This window comes from Muscardinus avellanarius, assembly GCF_963383645.1.
Source record: "Muscardinus avellanarius genome assembly, chromosome: 3".
Taxonomy (NCBI): Eukaryota; Metazoa; Chordata; class Mammalia; order Rodentia; family Gliridae; genus Muscardinus; species Muscardinus avellanarius.
Genome location: NC_137788.1, coordinates 121,492,536 through 121,518,211, shown reverse-complemented (window position 1 = coordinate 121,518,211; position 25,676 = coordinate 121,492,536). Strand labels below are relative to the sequence as shown.

Genomic DNA, 25,676 nt, shown 5'->3' with positions numbered 1-25,676 from the left:
ATGACAGGCAGTTTTATGGCTCTGAATGGTGACCAAGTCTGCTCCAGAAGTCGTTTGTAAGTCAGCAAATATTTATACCTGGAATTTCCCTGCAATAGAGAAAGCCAGTGAAGTTCGGAGTTAGGGGAATTAGGACATGCTGTTTGTTCAAAGTCTTATAGCTTAGCCCATGTTTGTGCTAAAATGTGTACTCTTTGCTGTATTCTTTTTTATTAATTCTAGGGATTCATTTACGCCCTTATCAGCTGGAGGGAGTCAACTGGCTAGCCCAGTGTTTCCACTGTCAGAATGGCTGCATCCTGGGAGATGAGATGGGCCTGGGCAAGACCTGCCAGGTATGTCCCTGTGGAGCAAGCACTCTTCACCTCCACCAAAACGCCTCCTCACAACCCATTATCATCTTCAGCTGCTAGCTACAGTATCTATATTTATACGAGGATGTGACTTGCCTTAGCTTTTATTAAGATTATATCCTTGGAGTTCCTTTTTCTAGTTGGGGTGCCTTTGAATTATATCATTACCTTTATCTTATCTGGCCTTTGATTATATATATTTTTTCTGGTACTACCTCTAACCTACACCCTCAGCTCTATTTTTATTCTTTATTTTGAAACAGGGTCTCAGTTGCAGAGGGCCTCACTAAGTAGCTGAAGCTGGACTCAAGCCTGTAATCTTCCTGTCTCAGCCTCCCAAGAGTGTGCACTACCACGCCTGGCTGTGGCCTTTGACGTGTATTTTTGAGAAAACATGCCTGAGTTAGAAGTGTAATTAGGGGCCAGAACACGGCTTTTCACCAAATAAAGCAAATGTATGAGCCAAGGGATCAAACTGAATGACCTACCTAGCAATATTTTATGTAGATTACTGGATCAGTTCAAATATCAGGAGAGAAGAGGGCTTATTCTTATTTCTCTTTATGATTCTTCATAAAGGGTGTTTCATAGTGTTAGAGGATGGCAAGTGACAGAGAAGTGCAGAGAAAGTACCTTATATTTTCCAAAACACATCTTGGCCATCTAGTGGCCTTAAAGGAAGAAGCCTGGACACCTGGAAGATCAGATGTGGCCTCCCTGGGCATTGATAAGCAGGTGGCATGTGGAGATTGATGTTTCTGTCAGGATGATCAGCAGTGCTGCCCTGGGCTCACAAATATCATTATTGGCAAGTCCAGTCAACACGAAGTTTGCATCTCTGTAGGATACCAAAGAAAGCTGTATAGTCAGGATACACAGCAGAGGCAACTTGATCAGAAATCATGAAGATATAAATTTTCCAACTCTAAAAAGTTTCCACCAGTGACCATGAGCAAGAGTCTCCTTGGTTCTTTTATTTTTTATTATTTTATTTTATTTGTGTGTGGGGGGGGTACTGGGGTTCCTGGAAACCCTTCTACCTCTGGGCTACACTCCCAGACCTATTTTTATAATTTTTTATTTGGAAACAGGGTCTCTTAAACCAGCAAGGCTGGCTTCGAACCTGCGCAATCCTCCTGTCTCCACCTCCCAAGCGTGGGGATTACAAGCATGCGCCGCCATGCCCGGCCTTCCTTGGTTCTTTTAGAAGCTTAAATGCCCCCTCTAAAGCTCCCCTTATGTACATAAACTGTAAGCTGCAGCAGCCCTGTGCTAGGCTAGTGTGACTGTATGTAAGACTACTTAAGCCTAGCCTATCTCATCAACTGCTATGTTACTCAAAATATGATCTGGTCTCTGAGTTGGGGTACCCTGAGATTTGTCATTTATTACCTGTGGCCATCTTGGCAAACATTTGTTCCTGGTACGCTCGTGAACGAAGTACTGTGGGACTGGAATAGAGTTCAGTTCTTGGCTGACTGTGGGACCAAGGGTCCTCTCTGTAGCATCCTTTGCCGCAGGCACTGGACTTGTCCTGCCAGCTTCACTGAGAGCCTGAAAATCCTACGCCCTGCGCCTTTCCAGCTCTACATCAAGCTCCCTGAAGATACACCTCTCCAGTATATCCAGTATAAAGCTATACCTCTTTATTTTGCTAAAAGTTCATTTAGAATTTTTGCACTGATGCCATGAAGGGCATTGGGCTACAGTTTCCTTTCTTATAATACTTTTTAAAAATCTGGTTTTAGTATTACATTAAAGCTCATAGGCCTCATGGAATGAGTTAAGTATTTCCTCCTCTTCTGGAAGAGTTTATGTAGACTTGATATCATTTCTTTCTTAGATATTTGATAGGTCTCACTAGTGACTTCAGTTTGTTTTGTAGACATTCTGATTTATGGTCATAAGAGATGAACTTCCTGTAAATTGAACCCTTAGGGAAAACTAAACAAAATGGTTATTGAACCCAGGGGCATTCTACCTCCAAGCTACACCCCCAGTCCTATTTTTATTCTTTATTTTGAAGCAGGGCTTCACTAAGTTGCTGAGGGCCTCACTAAGTAGCTGAGGCCGGCCAAGAACCCAGTCCTCCTGTCTCAGCCTCCCAAGTACTGAGAATACAAGTGTATGCCACCAGACCTGGCTAACAGAATGGTTTTAATGCAGTTAAGTCACTGTTTTGGGCACAGTTTGGGCTGAGATGTCATAAATAATTTAAAAAGAAAACAATTTCCATTAAAAATCAACATAATCATATTAAAAATTAACTGCCACTCTAAAATCACAACAGTAGCCTCAGTCATGAGTAGCAATGTGTTTTTGATAGTTGAAATTAGAGTACATTAGTTTCTATCATTTATATTTTGTTAATGTAACACTGCCATTGCACTTTTGCATTTTATTTACAACTACTTTGGACTGACTGCCCAATACTCCATCAAGAGAGCTTATCTTAATTTAAGTAGCTGTTCCACAGATGGGGAACAGTGAGTTCCTCACTTTTTTGTGTTATTTAAAGTCATCTTGATGTGAACATCTCTGGGTATATAGTTTTCTCAGCATTTTGAATTAGAACCATAGGGTAGATTTTTCTCAGAAATAGCTCAGCATTTGGGGATGGGGACTCCTCACGTTTTTGTTTTACAAAGATTATTATTTTTCCTGTATGTTACATCGACTTTGAGCACATAAAGCATCTTCTGAAATAAGCCCATTCATTTGGCTTTAGAAAGACTGTCATTTTTATATGCTTGCTTCAGAGGATGAAGATCATGTGCTGTCTGTTTTCCACATTAGAGGTGTGCTGGAGGAAGGCGAGGAGTTTTGTTTCCTTTGCTTTCGTAGCTGAGAACAGCGCCCAGCCAGCAGAAGATACCCTATAAATGTGTAGATGGTAGAGAGAGGAGAGGTTGAGTTGGGAAGGAAGGATTATAGAAAGGAAGGAAAACGCTCCCAGTGAGAGCCCAGGAAGCAACTGAAGGCCACGACGTGTGGGGCCTTTATACACTTGTGTCCTGACACTTCTAGCCAGAGGTCTTAGAGTGTTCCTGGTTTTTTCTGTCAGGTACATTGTTTGCATTGATTTCTGTTCTTCCTGGCTATTCTTTGCGTTAGAGGTTCAATTACATAAATACTGAGCCTCTTTGCTTGTTAACTTCTGAAGTCATTGAACACCATAAATTTCCCTTGGCAAGTTTACTGAGGCTTACATGATTTCACTCTAGGAATGGATTAGCTCCTAATGTGCAGAAGATGGTACGTAATTTCTTTGCAAAGCAAGTCGTATATAAGAGTTTGTGTTCCCTACATTTGTGGCAGCTGTGGTTGTTTCTCATGGGGAAATGTGATCGAAACGGCCTTCTTTTTCTTTCAGACTATCGCTTTCCTCGTTTACTTGGGAGGAAGATTAAATGACAAAGGACCATTTCTGATTCTTTGTCCCTTGTCCGTCCTGAGCAACTGGGAAGAAGAGATGGAGAGGTATGAAGTAGAGACGGTTGAAACTTTATTGTCTCCATTAAGATATTTTCCTAGGTGATGTATAAAATATGACAAAGTGTTGCGGGTGAAATGTGCGTGGTGTGTGTGTGGGGAGAAGTAATTCCCCCCCCACCACCACACAGACAAACAGAAAAACCGTGGATTCTTGTCCTAAGCTAAGAATAAATATTCATGGCTTGGACAGCTGCTGAAGATTTAAAGAAGTTTATTAAAAAGATAGAAATATAGAGATAGTTACAGCCCTGTGCTGGAGCGGGGCACAGGGGGCAATTCGAATGAAAATGCCAAAGAACTCCAGTTTACTGAGTGTTTTATCCCGCCCGCCCAAGTCCTAGGCAGGTCCTTTGATCTGGAGATAATGCCACCCCTTATTTCCAGCCCTGGTTCTGCTTCTGCTGTCCCTCCAGCCGGATTTGGGGCGGGAGGGGGGAGCAGTCCTGTCTCCAAACACAGGCTTCTACCTTTTGTCTTATCCCCCAAGATGTGTGAACTTGTTTTAGAAATGTAAAGAAGCCCTCTTTCCTGGCTCCAGCCTTCTTTCCTTTAAAATGTAAATTACAAGTCCCCTTCTTCCTGCTATCTAGCCCTGGCTTTCTTAGTAAAGAAGATATATTTTTTAAAATTGGAAATCTTTCCCAATACTGATACATTAATAAATTTTAAAACCTCTTCCCAATACTATTCTGCAAAGCATTATCTTATAGCTGAGTTTATTTATTTACATAAAATTCTGAACCAAAGCAATGTACATAGATAGTGAAAATCTGATGGGGGAGGGCTCAACGCGTGTCTTTGTTACTGTTTAGCAATTTAAAAATCAGTCCTTTTTTTTTTTGTAAATATAGCAGAAACCGTATTCTTCTTATAGTGACATAAAATAAAGTGGTAAAAAAAAAATATGTTTAGAGTAGGAAGACCATCTTAGACTTAACCCTTGTACCTCTTTACCCAGGACATTACCCCAAGACTTAATCATTGCTTGAGATGCCGCTTTCAGCCCCGAGTGTTTTCTTGGGTGATGCCCCTCCTGGGGTCTGCAGGTGGCAGTCCCTTTGTGTAATGCATATCGTGCCTGTTTCTCTCGAGTTGGAGTTCATCTGCCTCTTTCCTTGGGCTCAGATTTGCTCCAGGTCTTTCCCGCGCCACATACACAGGTGACAAGGAGGAACGCGCCCTTCTACAGGACGACCTGAAGCAGGAGTCACGGTTTCATGTGCTGCTGACTACCTACGAGGTATTGCTTTATTTCTCTAGAGCAAGAACTCCTAACCTGGGCCCTTAGAAGTTGTAGAATCCACTGAAATTATATGTAAGATTTTTTGAGAGCACATTTAACCCCCATCTGGGAAGACAGTCTACCTTGATGACCAAAGGGACTATGACCAAAAGACGTGAAGGGTCATCGTGATTCCAGTTAAGTAGATGTCTTTCGCTCTCTTTCCTGGTAAATTGAGGGGAAAGATTTTCCCAGGAGCACTGGAGCTGATTTGGGGTCTGGACTTTGACCTCTTGATTGATGAGCTGGAGGAGGTAGACAGGCAGGGCACAGGAGTTTGTGTACTGACGCCACATGTCTATTAACTGGAGAATAGGAATAGAGGGCACTTAGTCCAGTCACATTTAAAATCCTTGTTCTTCAAGCGGAGACTGAGTAACTGTAAGTAAGACCCTCCACTTAGCCACGCCTCCTTCTAAGTAAGACCCTCCACTTAGCCACGCCTCCTTCCGTTGGTAAGATAGTGCTGTCATGGAAAAACACAATAACTTCTCTGCGTTCTTGGCTTCTGTGGCGAAAAGAATTTCAACATGCACCAGTCAGAGATAAAGGCAGAGGTTTCAATTCAAGTAAAGTGAAGACACACCTTCAGGGCCAGCTTGAGAACATGCGAGGCCCTGGGGGTCCTTGGGATCCTTCCTTTATAGGAAGGAGTTCTAGAGCATGGGGTGGGTGTCTAGGGGTACGTGACTGGACTTTCACCTCCCAGAATCAATGGGTGGGTGGGTGGGGTCCGACCCTTTGTTTACTGGGCATCTCAGGTAGGGAAAGGGGCCACTGTGATTAAGGGTGGGGGCTCCTCCAGGCTTCTGCCTAAGACATACCCTATAGGAGTTAGACATTATGACCTTTCCAAATTTCAAGACTATATTTTCCTTTCCTTCCCAGCTTATTGCCTTTCTACCTAATATTTTATTTCTTCTATCCTACCTCAGTGCTACATAGAAATTATATTTAGAGACAGGCATGGTGGCACACGCATGTAATCCCAGCACTTAAGAGGTGAAGACAGGAGGATCACAGGTTCGAGGCCAGCCTCAGCAATTTAGCAAGATCCTGTTTCAAAATAAAAAATTAAATATGGGGTGGGAGGTCTAGCTCAAAGGTAGGACACTCCTGAGTTCAGTCCCAGTACCACAAAAAGAAAAAACAGAAATTATGCTCAGAACTATTTTTACTTAGTGATGAAGTAAGACTTAAATAAATCCTGTAGTGTTAGAGTTTTAAAAAGAAACTAGTTTATTGACATCAGAATTTACCAGTGCCAGCCTTTCAATGCGTTTTCCTTCATTCTTCAGGTTTGTTTGAAAGACGCAGCCTTTCTAAAATCGTAAGTAGATCATACTGCTGTAGCATCTGTGCTGATGTGTGACAGTCCCGTCTTCCCTGCACATCTTGGTACTTGGCCTCTTTTCTGGTCCATCTTCTTTGAGTTGTTTGTGGATAGGGGGTGTTGTGGGAGTCCTGTGTCCTAGGCTTCTGCTCTGTAGCTGGGTGATTCCTTCATCTCCATGCACTTCACCTTCTTCATCTAGAAAATGGGAATAATTCAGTTTCTTACTTTGGGTGCTGTTGGGAGAATTAAGTAAGATTACAAATACATGGTTGAGCCGGGCGTGGTGGCGCACGCTTGTAATCCCCGCGCTTGGGAGGCGAAGACAGGAGGATCGCGCAGGTTTGAAGCCAGCCGCGCTGGCTTAAGAGACCCTGTTTCCAAATAAACAAGTATAAAAATAGGTCTGAGAGTGTAGCCCGGAGGTAGAAGGGCTTCCAGGAACCCCAGTACCACCAAAAAAAAAAAAACAAAAACAAAAAAACAAAAAAACAAATGGTTGAATACCAGAGGGACTCCAGATAATGGAGGGGAAACCTCAGCAAAGCTAGAAAGGAAGGGTAGGAGAGGAAGAAGGCTGAGGTTGATTAATGGAGGAGCTATATTCGAATATGTATATAAGTGTGCATGTAGCATGGTCAACCTGGACACTCACTGTTGGGAGGGGGGAAAGGGGAAATGTGGTGGGGGGCACCAACCACAGTCTGAATGCATGCCATTTTCAATATGATCTGCTGCAACGAACTTGCTCAGTCCTGGGGCAATAAATCTGGCACTGAGTCCGTTTGGGACCAAGATCCTCAGAAAGATGGGCAAGGGCTTCGGTTGCAGTTCTGCAGCCACTTATCTGCAGTGATTTTTTCCCTTTTTATGAAATAAACTCCTTTAAGTTCCTGTTCACGGCGCTAAAAGTGGAGATTCCTCTCTGGGGGAAAAAATCTGAAATGATTGACATGGACAAATGCCTCTTGTGCAATTGACAATGTTTTAATTTCCATCACCAGTATTTATACCCTATACCCCGTGTAAGCACCAAAGGACAATAGTGAGGCATAAAGTGTAAACAAGATAAACAGGATAAAAGAAGATCCATGGCGTCACAGTTTAAGATTCATCTGGGACTAGGTGATTAAAGTCAGCCCCCTTGGCCTTTGTCATTGGAATCAGGTTTCTGTCCTCACAGGTGATCCCTAGGGGGCAAGGTCTGGAGTCCGGAAAGGTATCCGGGACAGGCAGGCAGGCGTCTGTAAAGGCGAGGGTCACACCCAAAGTCGGTTTTGGGGAAATTCAGTCTTCTAGGATCTCCTTTGATCCTTCCAGAGTCTTTTTGTCTCTAGGGCTTAGTCCAGGCCCTCCTTTATCAAGATCCATAGGCTGCGTTGCAGATTTGGCTGGTCCTGTCTGCTCTGCCATCCCCTATAAGGCAATACTTATATTACAGTTAGTAGACAGGGCAAAAACATTATAACACAGGTGATTGGATTTCTATAATTGTTCTTTAATGTATGATCTTGGGGCAGACTTTTGAGGTTTTTTTTACTGTCCTGCTGCTGAGTCACAAATGGTAGGCTTTTGTTAAGGTAAGAGCTTATCAGCATCTCTTAAGGGGGAACAAATGGCCCAAATTTCAGAGACAGTTTTACATCTCTTTGGGAAATGGGGCAAAAGGTAGATTTGCAGCTTCCCCTGCTGGCAGAGAGGTGCTGGGAGCTAATCTTTAGATCAAAGGACCTGCCTGCGGGAAAAACCGAAAAGAATTTTGCAGCCCCTGAATTCTGGCTGCCCTTTATTACAGCTGGAACAATATAGAGAAATTCTGAGGGTTCAGACATTTTTACTAGAAAATTTATCTTTCATGGACTCAACTTCTTCCACAGTCCTAATTCTTGGGATCCTGTTTTAGATCATCGGAGCTTATTAGTGTAGAAATCTAAGAACAGGGAGTATTTTTGCCAGAGATGATGCCTCCTTCCTCGGGGCGTGGCCTCCGTGGGCCTTGCCAAATGCAAACATTTGTCACACTTGCATTTGCCGAGGGGGGACGGTGGCAATGATCCACATAAAAATAAAAAATAAAAACCTAAAAAATATAAAAACACATGGTTGGTTGTTAATAGATACTAGGTGCTGATGATTGAGGTCCTGGGGATCAAGCCCAGGGGTGCTCTGCCACTGAGCTACATCCTCAGCCCTTTTCATTTATTATTTCACTTTTGATTTTGAGACAGATCTTGTTCAGTTGCCCAGACTGGCCTCAGACTTTTGATCTTCCTGCCTCAGCCTCCCGGGGCACTGGGGTTTCGAATGTGCACCCCCAAGCCCTACCTAGATTCTAGATTCCCTTCCATGTAGTTCACATAGACACTTTTTCAAAGACTGCCATTTGGAGATTTTACTTTATCTTTTATGGGTTGCGTGTGTGTGTGTGTGTGGTACTGGGGATGGAACCCAGGGGCTCTTCTACCTCTGTGCTCTACTCTCAGACCTATTTTATACTTTATTTGGAAACAGGGTCTCACTAAGTTGCTGAGAGCCTCACTAAGTAGCTGGGGCTGGCTTGGAACCTGTGCGATCCTCCTGTCTCAGCCTCCCAAGTTCTGGGATTACAAGCGTGCGCCACCACGCTCGGCTTAGAGATTTTACTTTAATATAGGAGGTTAAGCTACAGAATTAACTTTTTAGAAATATGCTTCTAATCTGTTGACTTTTAGGCCTGTATTGGCTCATGAAGTGCAAGAAACTTAGATTTAACTCTTACTACCACCTAATAATAGGGACAGCATATGTAGTATTTGATCACATCAAGGTAACAGTTATTTGTAAATATAATTGTAAATTAAAGAGCTAAGTTTTGGATAAGTAGAAAGGAAGGTATGTTGGCAGGGTTTCATTCTGCATAATTTGAATAGCTATACTTATGGCTAAAAGGGAATTATGCATCTTTAATATTCAGAAAGTTTTGTTTTTAAAGTGCTTTATCTATATTTTAAAGGTCTTTTTTTCCACACAGTTCTTAGGAATAGATTTCTGTTTTCATCTTATTTTGAAGTACTAAAGGCTAGATCATACATTTTATAATTTCTGTCCAGTATTTTTTAGAAATATTTCTTATTTCAATGTGCATGTTATCTTACTTTTCCTAAGAAGAATATATGCTTTCCTTATCTAATTTTTACTTATTTCTATTTATTTGGTTTTATTTACTTGTGGTGCTGGAGATTGAACTCATGTCCTCCCACATATTGGGCAAGTGCTCTGCCCCTGAGCTACACTCCAGCTCTGCTTTTTATTCTTTTTGTATTGAACCCAGGGAGTTCTATATCCGAGCTACACGCCCAGCCCTATCTTTTATTCTTCATTTATTTTATTTATTTTATTTTTATTTTTTGTGGTACTGAGGATGGAACCCAGTAGCATTCTACTTCTGAGCTACACCTCCAGCTCTATTTTGTACTCTTTATTTTGAAACAGAGTCTCACTGAGTTGCAAAGAGCCTCACTGAGTAGCTGAGGCTTCTGTGAACTCAGCCTCCTGAATGCTGGGATTATAAGCATGCGCCCAGCTCTTATTCTTTATTTTGAAACAGGTTCTCACTGAGTTGCAAAGGGCCTCACTAAGTAGATGAGGTTGACCACGAACCACGATCCTCCTGTCTCAGCCTCTCAAATGCTGGGATTACAAGCATGAGCCACAACGCTCAGCTCCCTTCTTTTTATTCTTAATATCCAACTTAACATTTATTGAGTTCTTTCACAGGAAAGTCAGAGTTTTGGGCACTACCAGGAAAGTCAATCATGGAGCTATCCTATGAGTACATAAAATGCAGCAGAGGGATGAGAAATATCTAGATATCCACAATTCAAGGCAATATATGGGACATTTGGAAAGATAGTAAAATTAGGACATAAAGATTATTGGGTATTTTATATAAAGTATCACCTTTAAATTTCATAAAAGCTTTATCAGTCGAGTAGAATCATCCATTTTGCAGATGAGGAAAATAAGAAATTAGATAACCCACCAAAGCTACTTTGTTAATAAATAGGGAAGCAGGTATTCAAACCCAGCTCTAGTGTTGTGGGTTCTCTTTGTAAGAGATCTCTTCAAAGCACCTAGAAGCATTGAAGTATCACATTATTCAGCAGAAATACAATGTTTCTATCTCAGTTCATCTGTTCTGAATCCATTTCTAGGTGTATTTAAGAATCTGAGTTAACAAAGAATCAAAATGTTGACTCATTGTACTAATCCCAACAACATAAAGTAGATATGTCCTTTCAATATGTTTGTTCAGGTTATATTTCCCATTACCGTATCATACATTTTGAAAGTAGCAGGAAAATGTAGGCTCTATTATGAACAGTCAAGACTGCATGTTAACAGCATGAAAATTCTGAAATTCTTTGGAAAGTGGACTAGTCTTGTAAAATCCATGGATCCAGAGGACTGAGAATTATCTCATGGGACTCTCATGTTGGAATTCCTTCCACTTCTCCTTCTCCAGGGAACATTCTGATGAGTGATACGACCCACCTCCTTTCACTGGGCCCAGATCCTCCTCCCAGCAGCCTGTTGCATTGAGCAAACATTCTTTGGCTCCTATATGTATAAAAACCTAGGTTCCTATTCCTTCATGAGGGACCTGGATCCAGTCTGTTTCGATTGACGCTGTGCTTCAGACCCTGCCCGACCTCATCGGACCCCTAGGCTTTGTAATTCTTAAGCTCATCCCCTGCTCATGCCACCAGCACTGTCCCTGGACTTCCTGCCCCTTTGGATCCCAGAGCCCCTTCACCGGCCCCACTTTTGTCAGGAGAATGGTAAGGAAGCTCTGTTCCTCCCTGTCTTCTGAATTCTCTCTGGAGGAAGGCTTCCTTTTTGTAGGCGAACCTCTGCACAAGATCTTTTCTAGTTATTGTTGTTTTTGAGATACTGGGGATGGAACCCAGGGACATTTGACCTCCAAGCTACACCCCCAGACCTATTTTTTATCCTTTATTTTGAAACAGGTTCTCACTGAGTTGCAAAGGGCCTCATTAAGTAGCTGAGGCTGGCCGCAAACCGCAGCCTCCTGGATGATGGGACTACAAGCGTATGCCACCACACCCAGCTTTGGATTTTTTTTTGTAACAGTTTTTCAATAATGTCTGCTCCCCCCAGAATACGTTTTTATAGCTAGTCATAGTGATGTACACCTATAACTCCATTACTTGGGAGGATCACAGGTTTGAAACCAGCCTTAGCAACTTAACGAGATTCTCAGCAACCTAGCAAACGCTGTTACAAAACAAATATAATAATAGTAGCAGTAGCAACAACAACAATAGTAATTGATAAGAAGAATAGAAAAAGCAGCAACAGCTGTTTTATCAAAAAACAAAGGAATAAATACATAAGGAAGATAGGGCTTGGAATATAGCTCAGAGGTAAAATGCCCCAGGATTTAATCTCTAGTACAAAACCAAAATAATAAAAGTAACAGTGCTTTTGAGCTGGGCTGGTGGCACAGGCTTGTAATCCTGGGAAGCTGAGACAGGAGGATCACAGGTTTGTGGCCAACCTCTTCAAGTTAGTAAGACCTTGTTTTAAAATAAAGAGTAGGGCCGGGCGTGGATGCACACGCTTGTAATCCCCGCGCTTGAGAGGCAGAGACAGGAGGATTGCGCAGGTTTGAAGCCAGCCGAGCTGGCTTAAGAGACCCTGTTTTTAAATAAAAAAATATAAAAAATAGGTCTGGGAGTGTAGCCTGGAGGTAGAAGGGTTTCCAGGAACCCCAGTACCACCAAAAATAAATAAATAAATAAAATAAAGAATAGGGCTGGGGGTATAGCTCAGAGGTAGAAAAACACTGGGTTCCATCCCTGGTACTGCAAAAGAAAAAAACAAAGAATAACAAATAGGGCTAGGCATGCAGCTCTGAGGTAAAATACCCCTGAGTACAATCTCTAGTACCAATGAATAAACAAACACAGATAAATAAACAAATAAATAAATGGGCTATTGTGACTGAAATTTCTTGAGAAATTGCTGTTGCAGCCACCAGTGACGCCGTGTTAGCAGATTCAATGGAAATCCTTTCCTGGACAGCTCTGTAGCGTTCAGTCCTATTCTCCTGCACTAGCTTTTATGATTCCACGGTGCCTTCATTTTTTCTTGTGGGCTTGAACCTCAGCTCTGCCTTTATGATCTTGACCAAATGACCTTTTTGAGTCTGTCTCCTAGTTAGCACAATTATGTCTATTTGCCATATTCTTTGGGCGTGAATAACAAGACGCCACAAGCTCAACATCTGTCCTAGATGGTTTTCCTTCCCTGTCTCTCTCTCTGGTTCTTTCTTTCTGCATAGATTTTCCCCTTGTCTTTACTACCTTTACCAGATACTGTCTTATGCACTTGGTAGCCTCTCACGTAGGAAGGAAATTTGCATGTATTTCTTTTTGTGTGTGTGTGGGTCTGGGGATGGAACCCAGAGGCATTTGACCTCCGAGCTATACCCCCTGCCCTCTTTTTTATTCTTTATTTTGAAACAGGGTCTCACTGAGTTGCAGAGGGCCTCACTAAGTAGCTGAGGCTGTCCGCGAACCGCCATCCTCCAGTCTCAGCCTCCCGAATGCTGGGATTACCAGCGTGCGCCACCACACCTGGCACTTGGATGTATTTCTGATGGAGTGGGGGTCTTTCTAACAACAGTCCCAATTTTGTAGTAAGGATTGGTCGGTGAGATTTGTGTTTGAGTTACCCAGAACTTGAGAGCTCAAATCTTCTCTTACAGCTTTTCTTGGAATGTTCTTGTTGTGGATGAAGCTCACAGGTTGAAAAACCAAAGCTCCCTGCTGCATAAAACACTTTCAGAGGTAAACCCGGAGAGTCTAAGTTGGCCGAGGCTGACCTCGAACCCGCAGTCCTCTCGTCTCAGCCTCACAAATACTGGGAATACTTTGCTGTGTTATTTCATTGTGCTGTTATAAATTCTCATTAATATCATTTCAGAATTTGTTTGGCCTTGCTTAGCCTAATATCTCTTGTTATTGTTTTTTTCCCCAAACCTTTTACTCCATTAGTTTCTTATTGTCGGTGTTTTCATCTGTTCTCACTCAAAGAATTCCTTTAAAGAATTTCTTTCCATATTGGGCTGTCTGTGGCAGGATATCCAGAAACATCCCGAAGCCTTGATGTCTTACATCTGAAGCATCATAAAATTTTACAAAAAGACGTTATTATAGATCTTGCGTCTTGCTGTAGTGGAGGGTCTGATGCTATAGCTCTGGCTTCAAACTCAACCAGTATCGCCATCGTGTGTCAACTGCTTCAGTAAGCTTCCGCACACTGATCATTACACATAGCTTGGAACCTCACACACACTGAATCATAATAACCATAGTGAATACTTAGAGTTCAGAAAGTGATGATACTTACGTCCTTACGTAAGTGATGATACTTAAGTAACAGTGTCTCGTCCCAGGATTGTCATCACCATCTCCTAGCTGAAGCTGAATAGGTCTTATTCCCTGCATCTCAAACAGTGTAGAGCTTGAACCTGATGATTTCATGTACCTTGCTCATTCCATTAAATCATCCCACTCTTAGTACGAAAAAGGCTGTAATGGGTGACTCAGCATTGCTCTCTGGTGTTCTTAACTGTGTGTTTACACATTCTAGTTCTCTGTGGCCTTTAGTCTGCTGTTGACTGGAACACCTATCCAGAACAACCTTCAGGAGCTGTACTCCCTCCTCAGCTTTGTGGAGCCTGGTCTCTTTTCCAAGGAGCAGGTGGAAGATTTTGTTCAGCGTTACCAGGATATTGAGAAAGAGTCTGAATCAGGCAAGTTCCCATGCTCCACATCATCCTCAAGAGGCCTTGGCACAGAAACTGCCAAGGCATAATGGTTATCCATAGAAAGAGAACTGATAATTATCCAGAGGGTACCTTCCAGGGAGATAAACACAAATGTAAGGCAGGTGTTAGGGCCCTCGTGCTGTCTCCAGTCGCATGCTCTTCATGTGTCTCTCTTGGTTGTTTTGCACAACTCTACAGCGGGGCTTATTTGGTTCTTTTTCTTTTTCTTTTTTCCTCCTCCTCCTCCTCCTCCTCCTTCGAGTACTGGGGATGGAACCCAGGGGCATTCTACCTTCAAGCTACACCTTCAGCCTTATTTTTCATTCTTTACTCTTTTATTTTTTTGGGGGGGTACTTGATGTGGAACCCAGAGGCTTTTCTACCTCCGGGCTATACTCCCAGACCTATTTTATACTTTATTTGGAAACAGGGTCTATCTAAGTTGCTGAGAGCCTCACTAAGTAGCTGAGGCTGGCTTTGAACCAGCGCGATCCTCCTGTCTCAGCCTCCCAAGCGCGGGGATTACAAGTGTGCACCACCATGCCTGGCTTATCCTTTACTTTTAAACAAGGTCTCACTAAGTTGCTGAGGGCCTCACTAAGTAGCTGAGGCTGGCCACAAACCTGTGATCCTCCTGTCTCAGCCTCCCAAGTACTGGGCTTACAAGCGTGTGCCACCGTGCTCAGTTTATTTGGTCCATTTTTGAAAGACGTAGACAGCCCCTGCTGATTCGCAGACCATTCCCACGCAACTTGTTATTTATATCTGTATTTTCCTCTTTCTATCCACCCCCATCCCCACCCCTGAACTGAAGCCTGGACCATGCTGTGGGTCATCACAAGCCTCAAGCTTGTGATCCTCCTTCCTCTGTCTCCCGAGTTGCTAGGATACAGGCATGCACTACTGCACCCAGGTCCTAGCTGTAATTCTGTAAAGACTTTTTAAACTTCCTATGATAGAAAAGCAGGTAGGTGCAGCTGACACACACTCTCAGCACTCTCCAGCACTGGTGTTTCTTTTTGATACGGCACAAAAATCAAAAGTGAGGCAGATGGGAGGTGGAGGAGAGGGAGGGGAGTCTTTGTCCTTGACATAGCAGCTTTCCTCTGTACCTTAGCTCCTCTGCCTTTCAGAATTACCTGAATATTCCCGCGATGTACTAGGACGATGATTCAAAACAAATGGCAGGGTGCCAACTAGTGATTCTGTAGGTACTGGGGAAGTAAGTAGAAGTAGAAGTTGGAAAGCCTTTCACAGGAAAAAAAAAAAAAACAAAATCCCCGTACCACAGGCCAAAGATTGCCTAAGAACCTGCTCTGATTATCCCAATGTTTAGATTTGCCAGATTAAATATAGAACATCCAGTCAAATATCACATGGGGCATATTCCTAGTAAAAAGCTACTCATTGTTGATCTGAAGTTCCAATTTAACTGGTTCCTTGTGTTTTTATATTCTTTTACCTGGCAATCGTGCAGTGTAATTCTGACTTACCATAGTTTTTGAAGTGTAAGGCACCTGGTGACGGAACAAAGGATTTGAAGTCAAAAGAACCAAGTTAGTATGATGGCAATGTCCATTCACTTAAGCTGTGTGACCTTGGATAAGGTGCTTAATTTCTCTAAGCCTCACTTAACTGCTCTAACAATAGGGACGGTATTACTTTCTCACACTGTAGTACTAAGCTGTTATACTGATTCATGAGATTAAATGCAGAAATACTCCAGAAACAAAAGAGCTTTGTCAGATGAGATAATGGATAAGAATTAAGTTCTTTGTAGTTCTTGGGTTATGAGCCTGTAGTCATTCAAGATGGAGTTGGGAAGAACTCAGTAAAGACAGAAATACAGGTGGTCCTCAACCTGTGGTGGCTCAAGTTAATTTTCTTTAACTTTTGCATGTTGCAAAAGCAATCCATATTTAGTGGAAACTGTATTTTGAATTTCTGTTGACATAATATTGACACATATTTGTGAGGTGCAGTGAGATCTTTTGACTCACGTGTATATGGGTCGTCATCAATTCAGGCACTTAGGATGTTCATCACCTAAACTTTTAATGATGAGTACATTAAAAATTCTCTCTTCTAGCCGGGCGTGATGGTGCACGCTTGTAATCCCCGCGCTTGGGAGGCTGAGACAGGAGGATCGCACAGGCTCGAAGCCAGCCGCGCTGGCTTAAGAGACCCTGTTTCCAAATAAAAATATAAAATAGGTCTGGGAGTGTAGCCCGGATGTAGAAGGGCTTCCAGGAACCCCAGTACCACCAAAAAACAAAACAAAAATTCTCTCTTCTAATTACTTTGAGATACATAATGCATTATTGTTAGTTACATTAAAATGTTCAGTGTCGCTAACCATTAGGGAAATGCAAATCAGGGCCACAGTAAGATACCACTCACCCCAAGGAGGTGGCTGTCATCAAAAATATCAAATGCTGGTCAAAGATATAGAGAAAGGAGAACTCTGCTAATGGGAATGTAAATTAGTATAGTCGTAATAAAAGACAAGATGGTGGTTCCTCAAAAAAACTAAAAATAGAACTGATATACAGTCAAGCAATCCCATGGTTAGAAATATACATAATATATATAATATCACCTATAGTAGCCTGGGGAAAGGTACAGTCCATGCCTTCTTACAGCTGAGTGTAGGCCAGGACAGGTGGTAAGATGCTGCCTTGTGGTTCAGCAGGCAGCAGTGAGGCACAGCTCCCAGTCAGCCAGGCCGTCTCGAGGGTGAATAACTATTACTCTGATGCTCTGTTTAGAAACATAACTGTTTAGATGCAGGTACTCAGTAAATCACATGAACTATTTAATGCTTTTTTTATAAAATAGGTGCCATGTTAGATTATTTTGCCCAGCTGTAGACTAATGTGTTCTGAGCACATTTAAGGTAGGCTAGGCTAAGCAACAATGTTTAGGTGTACTAAATTCCTTTTTTTTTTTTTTAACTTATATGATATTTGCTTTGCTTTGCTTTTTCCAGTACTGGGGATGGAACCCAGGGGCATTCTACTCCGAGCTACACCCCCAGCCCTATTTTTTATTCTGTATTTTGAAACAGGGCCTTACTGAGTTGCAAAGGGCCTCACCAAGTCGCTGAGGCTAGCCGTGAACCATGATCCTCCTGTCTCAGCCTCCCACATGCTGTGATTACAAGTGTGCGCCACCACGCCTGGCTCTTTCTATGATATTTTCAACTTGTGATAATTTATAGGGATGTAACCTCTTTGTAACTCCAGGAGCACATGTAACGATGAAAGGAAAATCAATCTACTGACCTCAAATGCAAAATGAGCTTGAAAATGGGAAACAAAACCAAATTGCTGTACGTTCTCTAGTAGATAATTGCCTTGGTTGGACTTGTGTATCACACTCCTCTCAGAGATCTTTTTTTTCTTACACAGCAAGTGAACTCCACAAACTCTTGCAGCCATTTCTACTGAGACGAGTAAAAGCCGAAGTAGCGACAGAGCTTCCCAAGAAGACAGAGGTAGTGATATACCACGGCATGTCAGCAGTGCAGAAAAAATACTACAAAGCCATTCTGATGAAAGACCTCGGTAATCAGAGGGTACCTGCCATTTAAAAACTAAAGGAGCATGTGATTTTCATGTAGGGAAGTATTATAACCACACTCACTCTGTGTAACAAGAATACAGGTTGGAAGTTTATATCCTGAATGAGACCGTGTTCGTGTCTTTTGTGTAACTCAGACTTGGTTGTTGTGGTAGTGAAATTCCCCTCTTCTCTCTCACTCAGTCTCTCACATTGCCTGTCATGAAGCAAATGCTTTTAAGTGCCCAAGTGATCCCTCATCCCATCCTATCAAATCCTCCCATCCTGTCAATTACTTAACAGATTGCAAAACTTTTTTGTTTAATCGAATTTGTTGGGAGTCAAGCATGGTGGCGCACACTTGTAATCCCAGCTTGTGGGAGGCTGAGACAGGAGGATCAAGGTTTGTGGCCAGCCTCGGCTACTTAGTGAGGCCCTTTGCAACTCAGTAAGGCCCTGACTCAGAATAAAGAATAAAAAATAGGGCTGGGGGTGTAGCTTGGAGTAGAATGCCCCTGGGTTCCATCCCTAGTACCACACACACACACAAAAAGTTGGGAATGGAAAGAGGGAGATAGGAGCAGATCAGTCTTTTGCAAAGGAGGCGGGGGAGGGGCAGTGGCTTCACTTCACAACAACAATTAGAGATAGAAATTTAGAATTTTGCCCAAAGTGTAACAAACTACTTCTAAATTTGATTTGTAGCTTAGACTTCCTCCTCAAAAGAACGTGGTGGGTAAGAGACTCCATATAAGTGTGCCGTTATTTCTCAATGTAGATCATTGTGGCTTGGGAGGTTAATATCAGTTTGGGGAGGTTAATATCAGTTTGAGGGATATACAGTGAAATGAGTAAGGTTATGAAAAGTTGTTTGTTTTTTCTTGGTTGGTTGGTTGGTTGGTTGGTTGGGTAATCCATCTTTCTCTCTTTAAAATTTCAGATGCATTTGAAAATGAAATGGCAAAGAAAGTTAAACTTCAGAACATCTTGTCCCAGCTCCGAAAGTGTGTGGATCACCCATATTTGTTTGATGGTGAGGCAGTGCCCCTTTTACCACATTATTTGTTGATAGTTTTGTGGCCAAATCATAGCAAAATTCTTCAAAAGAATGGCCTGTAACTTACTTATTCTCATTTTTCCTGTATTAATGTATCTGATATACTATTCACATTCAAATTTCTTCAGTTGTCTCCCTAATTCCTTTATGACTATTTTTATTTCTTTCTTTATACTTTTATTGGTGCATTTTAACTATACATCATAGTGAGATTCAAAGTGTCACACCAGTACAGGCACACGTCACCACTTGGTGGCGTCACGCCATAGCCCACCTGTCTCCCCATGCTTGTTAGTAGATTGGTAGTGATACCTTGATACATGGACAGGATCTTATCTGAACTGTTTCCTTCCCCAAGCCTGTTTTCCCCTTCCCACTTCCCTCTCCTAACCCCTTCAGTTCTACTGATTTCTCTCCTCATTTGACTGAAGTCTCTTTGTTTACTATATTCTAGTTTCCACATATGAGAGAAAATATATCACCCTTGACTTTCTGTGACCGGCTGATCTCACTTAGCATACTGTTTTCTAGTTCCATCCATTTTCCTGCAAATGATATAACTTTGTTCTTTTTTACGGCTGAGTAAGATTCCGTTGTGTATATACCACATTTTCTTTATCCATTCGTCTCTTGACGGGCACCTAGGTTGGTTCCATAATTTGACCGTTGTGAATTGCACTGCAAAAAACATGGGTGTGCGTGTATCGGTATAGTATTCGGATTTGAATTCATTTGGAAAGTTCCTGAGAAATGGTGTGGCTGAGTCATGTGGTGCCTCTGTTCTCTTTTTCTTTTTAATTCAAGATCCAGTCATAGATCCTGCATTGTATTCGTCATCTCGCTCTGTGATTTTTCTATACCCTAGCAATGTTCTGAAGCCTTTGGTTTTTCCTTTCATCATATGGACAGTTTTGCAGACTAAAAGTTAGTGGTCTTACACAATGTATTATAATACAGTACAACAATACAATACAACAATAATACAATGCAACAATAATCTGGATTGATCTGATGGTTTCTTCATGACTAGATTTCCCATTATCTTGAACTCACGCAGCCCGGCTTTCACCAGCACTGTACTGCTCTGTGCGCCTGGCCATTGGTTGGTTTGCGTGATACAGTCAACCTCTCAGAAACACTCGACACAGTTGGTCGCTTCTTCTTTAAAGCACTCTTCCTCCTCCTTCATCTTGCTTCTGTCCCTGCCTGCATCTGCTCCTCCCCAGTCTCCTCTGCTGCTTGCCCTTCATCTTAACCTTTGTGTGTCTCCCCCTGAACACTGCTTTAGCTCCCTCTTGCAAATGGGATGTGTTGTGTTTTTATTCTCATTCATACTGGGGCTTTTTGATAGATTCTGGTTGTTAATTCAATCCCAGGACCTCTGACCATGGACTGTAATAGAGAAAGAGTTAATACAGAACATTTGCTGCTGCCATTTTAGGAGTGCTTGTCAAGCAGTGCTATGAACTGTTAGAAGGTCTCACAGAGCTAAGCCTGGGGGAGCACGCTTGTAATCAGAGTACTTGGGAGGCAGAGGCAGGAAGATCGCAGTTTCATGGCCAGTCTCAGCAACGTAGTGAGGTCCTCCACAACTTAGTGAGGTCCTCCACAACTTAGTGAGATCCTGTTTCAAAATAAAGAAAAAAATTAGGACTGGAGATATAGCTTTAAAGTAGAATGCTCCTGGGTTCAATCTCCAGAACCACAAATTTTAAAAAAAGTTTCACAGAATTTTTTTTTTAAATTTGCGGTACTGGGGATTGAACCGAGTGTCATTCTACCACTGAGCTACACCCTTGGTCTTATTTTTAATTTTTACTTTGAAACAAGGTCTCAGTGGGTTGATGAGTGTCTCACAACTTGCTGAAGCTGTCCTCAAAGCTGTGATCCTCCCCTCTCAGCCTCCCAAGTATTGGGATTACAGGTGTGTGTCACTACGCTTGGCCACACAGAATCTCAATTAGATGCACATGTAAGTTTTTTTTTTTTTTAAGTGAGGGAGTTGTTAGGGATATGTAGTTGGGTTTTTTTTGTGTGTGTGTGTGTGTTTGTGTGTGTATGTGTGTGTGGGGGTGGGTACTGAGGATAGACTCCAGAGGCATTCTACCTCCAATCTACAACTCCAACCCTATATTTTACTCTTCATTTTGAAAAAGGGTCTCACTGAGTTGCCAACTGCCTCACTAAGTAACCGAGGCTGCCCTCGAACCTCCATCCTCCTGTCTCAGCCTCCCAAATGCTGTGCTCCACCATGCCTAGAGGGTCATGTAGATTTTAAAGGGAGCCCTGTAGGTAATTCTGACTGCCGCCTCATACATCTAAGCTTATACATCTAGGTTTATACATCTGAGCCGATTTTTTTATTCCATTTCAACAGTGAGAGCCTCCAGGTTTCACCTTTGAACCTTCTTGATCTTTGCATCTCCCTGTGCTCCGTGTCTGAAGAGCAAGTTTGTTCCTTAGATAAAGCATACCCTAGACGTTTTGGTGTGCCAGACTCTGTGATTGGTGTTAAGCAGAACTGTGATCGCCATGCAAACAAATAGCAATAAAATGCCTCCAGGAGACGAGCTGGAGGACTCTCCCCGAGAGGGAGCTCAGGTTCTCACGGTAGCCTTGCTACTGGCTTTCTCCCTGAGGAGTCTGCCCTGACCCGGCACATGAATGGCACTGAGTACTTTCTTTTCCAGGTGTGGAGCCAGAGCCTTTTGAAGTTGGGGACCACCTGATCGAGGCTAGTGGGAAACTCCACCTGCTGGATAAGCTGCTGGCATTCCTGTATTCCAGGTGGGCAGGTTCACATTTACTGTTCTGGGGTAGTGACTATTATGACCTATATAGTGAGGAACTTACTGATATCTTGAGACTGATGTGAGCTTTCCATTTTTCTAAACCCTGGTTCAAGTTCTTTCTTGCCTGGAACTGTATTCCTTCCCCGATTTCACCCTATGCCACTCCCTCCACATTCATCCTATTCTTTTCAGAATTCCTACAGCACATAGGATTCTGATCCAGCACTTGGAATCAACAAAGGTCATGCCCTGGCTAATCAGTGCATGTTAACTTTATCAGTACAAATACATTGGGTCCACAAGGACAGAGTCAGCACTGAACATTTCTTTTATAACTGCCAGCTAGTTATAAAACATTTCTTTTATAACTGCTAGCACTGAATTGGCACACGACAGGAACCCAGTAAACATTTGTTTTTGTTAACTTGTGGGCTTTGATTTAATCTCATGAGGAACTTGGAGACTCATTCCAAAAGACATGAGCTGGGTATTGGAAGACGAGGTTCAGTGACTGTCCAGAGCCCTGTGTCCAGCGATACCTAACCTTCCTGGTCACCTTAGAAGGGGTCGTTCAGGGAGAGCCTCAAGAATTTCAGAGTTGTCCCTTTGGTGTGACTGCCCCACCTTCAACCTGAACTGGCCTGAAACTTGAGATTTGACACAATCGGCCAACCTTTGAAATGCGCAAATTAAAGAAATTGTATGTCTGTCGACTCTTATGGCTACCATAAGAATGCTAGTGTCGGAGAAGAACCATAAGTACCTGCTGTCCAGAAAGGTCCTGTGCCTTGCCCGAGGTCTGGCGCCAGCAGATGGCAGAGCTGAGACGAGAACTGCGCTCTCCTTCACACTCAAGGCTTTTCCACTCCCAGAAGCTAGTCTTACAGAAGTTCTCCATAACCCTCCTCTGACCTTTGTTGGAAGCTTAGACTGTTAGTTTAGCAAATTTAAAATCATATCTGGTAATGGGGGCTCTAGACTTGACTCCTGTCTCGAATGACTTAATCGTTTTTGCCTTTTCCTTTCTCCTCTCCTCTGTTCATATGAAAGTTTTCTCATGTATCATGGGAAATAAGATGTCACCTGCCCTTGGCTTCTCTAACATGATCTTAGACTTTTCAACCAGAATAGCTGTAGGGGGTGGTGATTTATCCCCCCAAATAGGGAATATCTGTAGATGGCCAATCATCACGCACTCTTTAGGGTCTTCATATGTGTGTATATGTGTGTGCACACGCATGTGTGCATGCAGTTGCATTTTGTACTTTACGCACACACATTTTGCTTGTTTTTGGGGGGGTGGTACTGGGGATGGAAACCAGGGGCCTTCTACCTCGGGCTATTTGGAAACAGGGTCTCTCCAGCCAGTTGAGGCTGGCTTCAAACCTGCACGATCCTCCTGTCTCAGCCTCCCAAGTGCGGGATTACAAACGTGCGCCACCACGCCCAGCTCACATTTTGCTTTTTAAGTGAAAGCTTTCCTTTCTTTTCACTGAGTGGGTAGCATTCTAGAAAGGGGTTCCGGGGCTCCTCTGGGGCTTCTTGTACCCCTCGTGTACTGTCATACCCCTGAGGAGAGCTCCACTCTAGCTTTTGGACGGCTGCTCCAAAGGCTGTGGCTACAATGGAAGCATATTTCTTCTAAAAGCTATTTGGCGTTTCCGAGGAGTCTCTCTAAATTATATGCCATTTGCATGTCTCCTTTAGCATTTCACTTATTTATAAACAGGTATTCTTTGGTGAATTATGTCTGAGGGCAATTTACCTTACATGCGGCCAGCATCAGCAGTTCCTTCTTTTTCTTGCCAGGGGCCATCGGGTTTTACTTTTCTCCCAGATGACCCAGATGTTGGATATTCTCCAAGACTACATGGATTACAGAGGTAACTCCCTTGGCCACCGCATTACCTAAGCTGTTTTTAGATTTAAAGGTCAGAGATTCATGAAGAGTAGTACTGTGGGGGTGGGGATGTTCCAGAGGAGAGTTGTACAAGAACAGTATTCAGAACTCAAAGAAGATGAAAAAAGGGAGGAGAGCTGACAGAGCTGTGGAGCAAGATCGCCTGGGCAGTGATGAACACCCGCATCCCTTCAGTTGTGTGATTTTATTTTATTATGTATTTATTTATTTATTTATTTATTTATTTATTTATTTATTTATGGTGGTACTAGGGGTGGAACCCAAGGGCTTTTCTACCTCCAGGCTATACTCACAGACCTATTTTATACTTTATTTGGAAACAGGGTCTCACTAAGTTGCCGAGAGGCTCACTGCGTAGCTGAGGCTGGCTTCGAACCTGCACGATCCTCCTGTCTCAGCCTCCCAAGCGCTGGGATTACAAGCATGCACCACCATGCCCGGCCAGTTGTGTGATTTTAAATTACAGGCACTGGAGCAAATGCTGGGGAAATGTTGAGGGTTCTGAAAATGTATGATAAACTGAATTGCAATGACAAGAACTTTCAGTGTCTTGCAACATTCAGCTCAACAGTTGAGCACTTCTTTAGAATTAGGGAAAAGATGAATATTGGAATTATAAAAACCAGGCATGATGACCCAAACCTGTAATCACAGTATTTGCGAGGCTGAGACAGGAGGATTGCAAGTTTGAAGCCAGCTTCAGCAACTTACTGAGGCGCTCAACAACTTAGCAAGACCCTATTTGTTTTGAAATAAAAAATAAGAGGTAGAAAAGCCCCTGGGTTTAATTTCCCAGTACCAAAAAATAGATGAATATTGAAATTATAAAAGTTGGGTGTAGTGGCTCAGCCTGTGATCCCAGTACTTGAGAGGCTGAGACAGGAAGTTTGCAGGTTCAAGACCAGCCCCAGTAATTTAGCAAGGCCTGTGGAAGCCTAGTGAGAGTCTGTTTCAAAATAAAAATTAAAATAGGGCTGAGGTGTAGCTCAAAGGTAGAATGACCTGGGTTCAATCCCCAGTGCCATGAGGGGGGGCAAAAGAAGAAGGAGAAAAAGGGAGAAACAGGAAAAGAGAGGGTGGGGGAGGGAAGGGAAGGGAAAAGAGGAGAAGAAGAGAGAGATTCCACAAATCAAGAAGGGGAGCTGGGCATGGTAGCGCATGCTTGTAATCCCAGCATTTGGGAGGCAGAGACCGGAGGATCGTGGTTCACGGACAGCCTCAGCTACTTAGTGAGGCCCATCGCAACTCAGTGAGGTGCTGTTTCAAGAAATAAAGAATAAAAAATAAGCCTGGGGGTGTAGCTCAGAGGTAGAAGGAGGTAGAATGCCTTTGGGTTCCATTCCCAGTACAGAAAAAAAGAAAAAAAGAAAGAAAGAAAGAAAGAAAGAAAGAAAGAAAGAGGGGAAAAGTCAGTTATTTTAGGGGGATGTAGGTTACTATTGAAAACTCAGTTTATGATATAATAAAATCTATATGGGATAATGGGAAAAAGCTCTAACACTGGTTGATCTTTAGCTCAGAGGTGAAGTAGCTTTAGACCTTAGAGTTTTCAAAATTAGCACAGAGCAGGTCTGTGGGGTCTGCTTCCCGCCCCCCTCACTATTGCAGTATTCTAGTGGACACTTGCAGAGAAGCCTTTGGCATTGAAGAATCCCTGAAGCACAAGCATGGCTTGGGTTTGTAACTCCCCCTTTCTGAGAACGTGCCTGGGGACAGAAGCGTCACTGAAAGGCAGACGCTGGGCCAGCAGGCAGGCTCATTCACCTGCTGCTTGCCTAAGGAGGGACTGTGTGTCAGTAAATGCAAACTGCCAGGGACATGGACACTCAGGGTTGCTTGGGACAGCCAGAACTAAACATTAACTACACAAATGCCAAAGACTTCAGTTGCATGGGTTTTATTTTTGGTTCTGTGTTTTGTATTGGGGTTAGAACACAGGGGTGTTCTACCTCTGAGCCACATACCCAACCCTATTGTATTTTTTATTTTGAAACAGGATCTCGCTAAGTTGATGAGAGCCTCATAAAGTTGCTGAGGCTGGCTTC

The 25,676-nt window shown here is 42.8% G+C and overlaps 1 protein-coding gene across 4 annotated transcripts in view; it reads left to right on the top strand.

Moving 5' to 3' along the window:
* Positions 1 to 273: 273 nt before the first annotated feature.
* The window catches only part of CHD1L (chromodomain helicase DNA binding protein 1 like), a gene marked incomplete at both ends in the record, with an annotated part of 50,939 nt that continues 25,536 nt past the window's right edge, over positions 274 to 25,676 (top strand). The window contains 10 exons of one of the 4 annotated variants that reach the window (XM_080693215.1): positions 274 to 335; positions 3,727 to 3,833; positions 4,974 to 5,088; positions 6,429 to 6,460; positions 13,236 to 13,317; positions 14,123 to 14,285; positions 17,711 to 17,866; positions 18,802 to 18,894; positions 21,609 to 21,705; positions 23,520 to 23,593. In XM_080693215.1, coding sequence (XP_080549341.1) covers positions 312 to 335; positions 3,727 to 3,833; positions 4,974 to 5,088; positions 6,429 to 6,460; positions 13,236 to 13,317; positions 14,123 to 14,285; positions 17,711 to 17,866; positions 18,802 to 18,894; positions 21,609 to 21,705; positions 23,520 to 23,593 — 943 coding nt within the window. Of the gene's footprint in view, positions 351 to 3,726; positions 3,834 to 4,973; positions 5,089 to 6,428; positions 6,461 to 13,235; positions 13,318 to 14,122; positions 14,290 to 17,710; positions 17,867 to 18,801; positions 18,895 to 21,608; positions 21,706 to 23,519; positions 23,594 to 25,676 lie in introns of all 4 variants that reach the window. The other 3 variants (XM_080693216.1, XM_080693217.1, XM_080693214.1) reach the window with 3 other exon arrangements.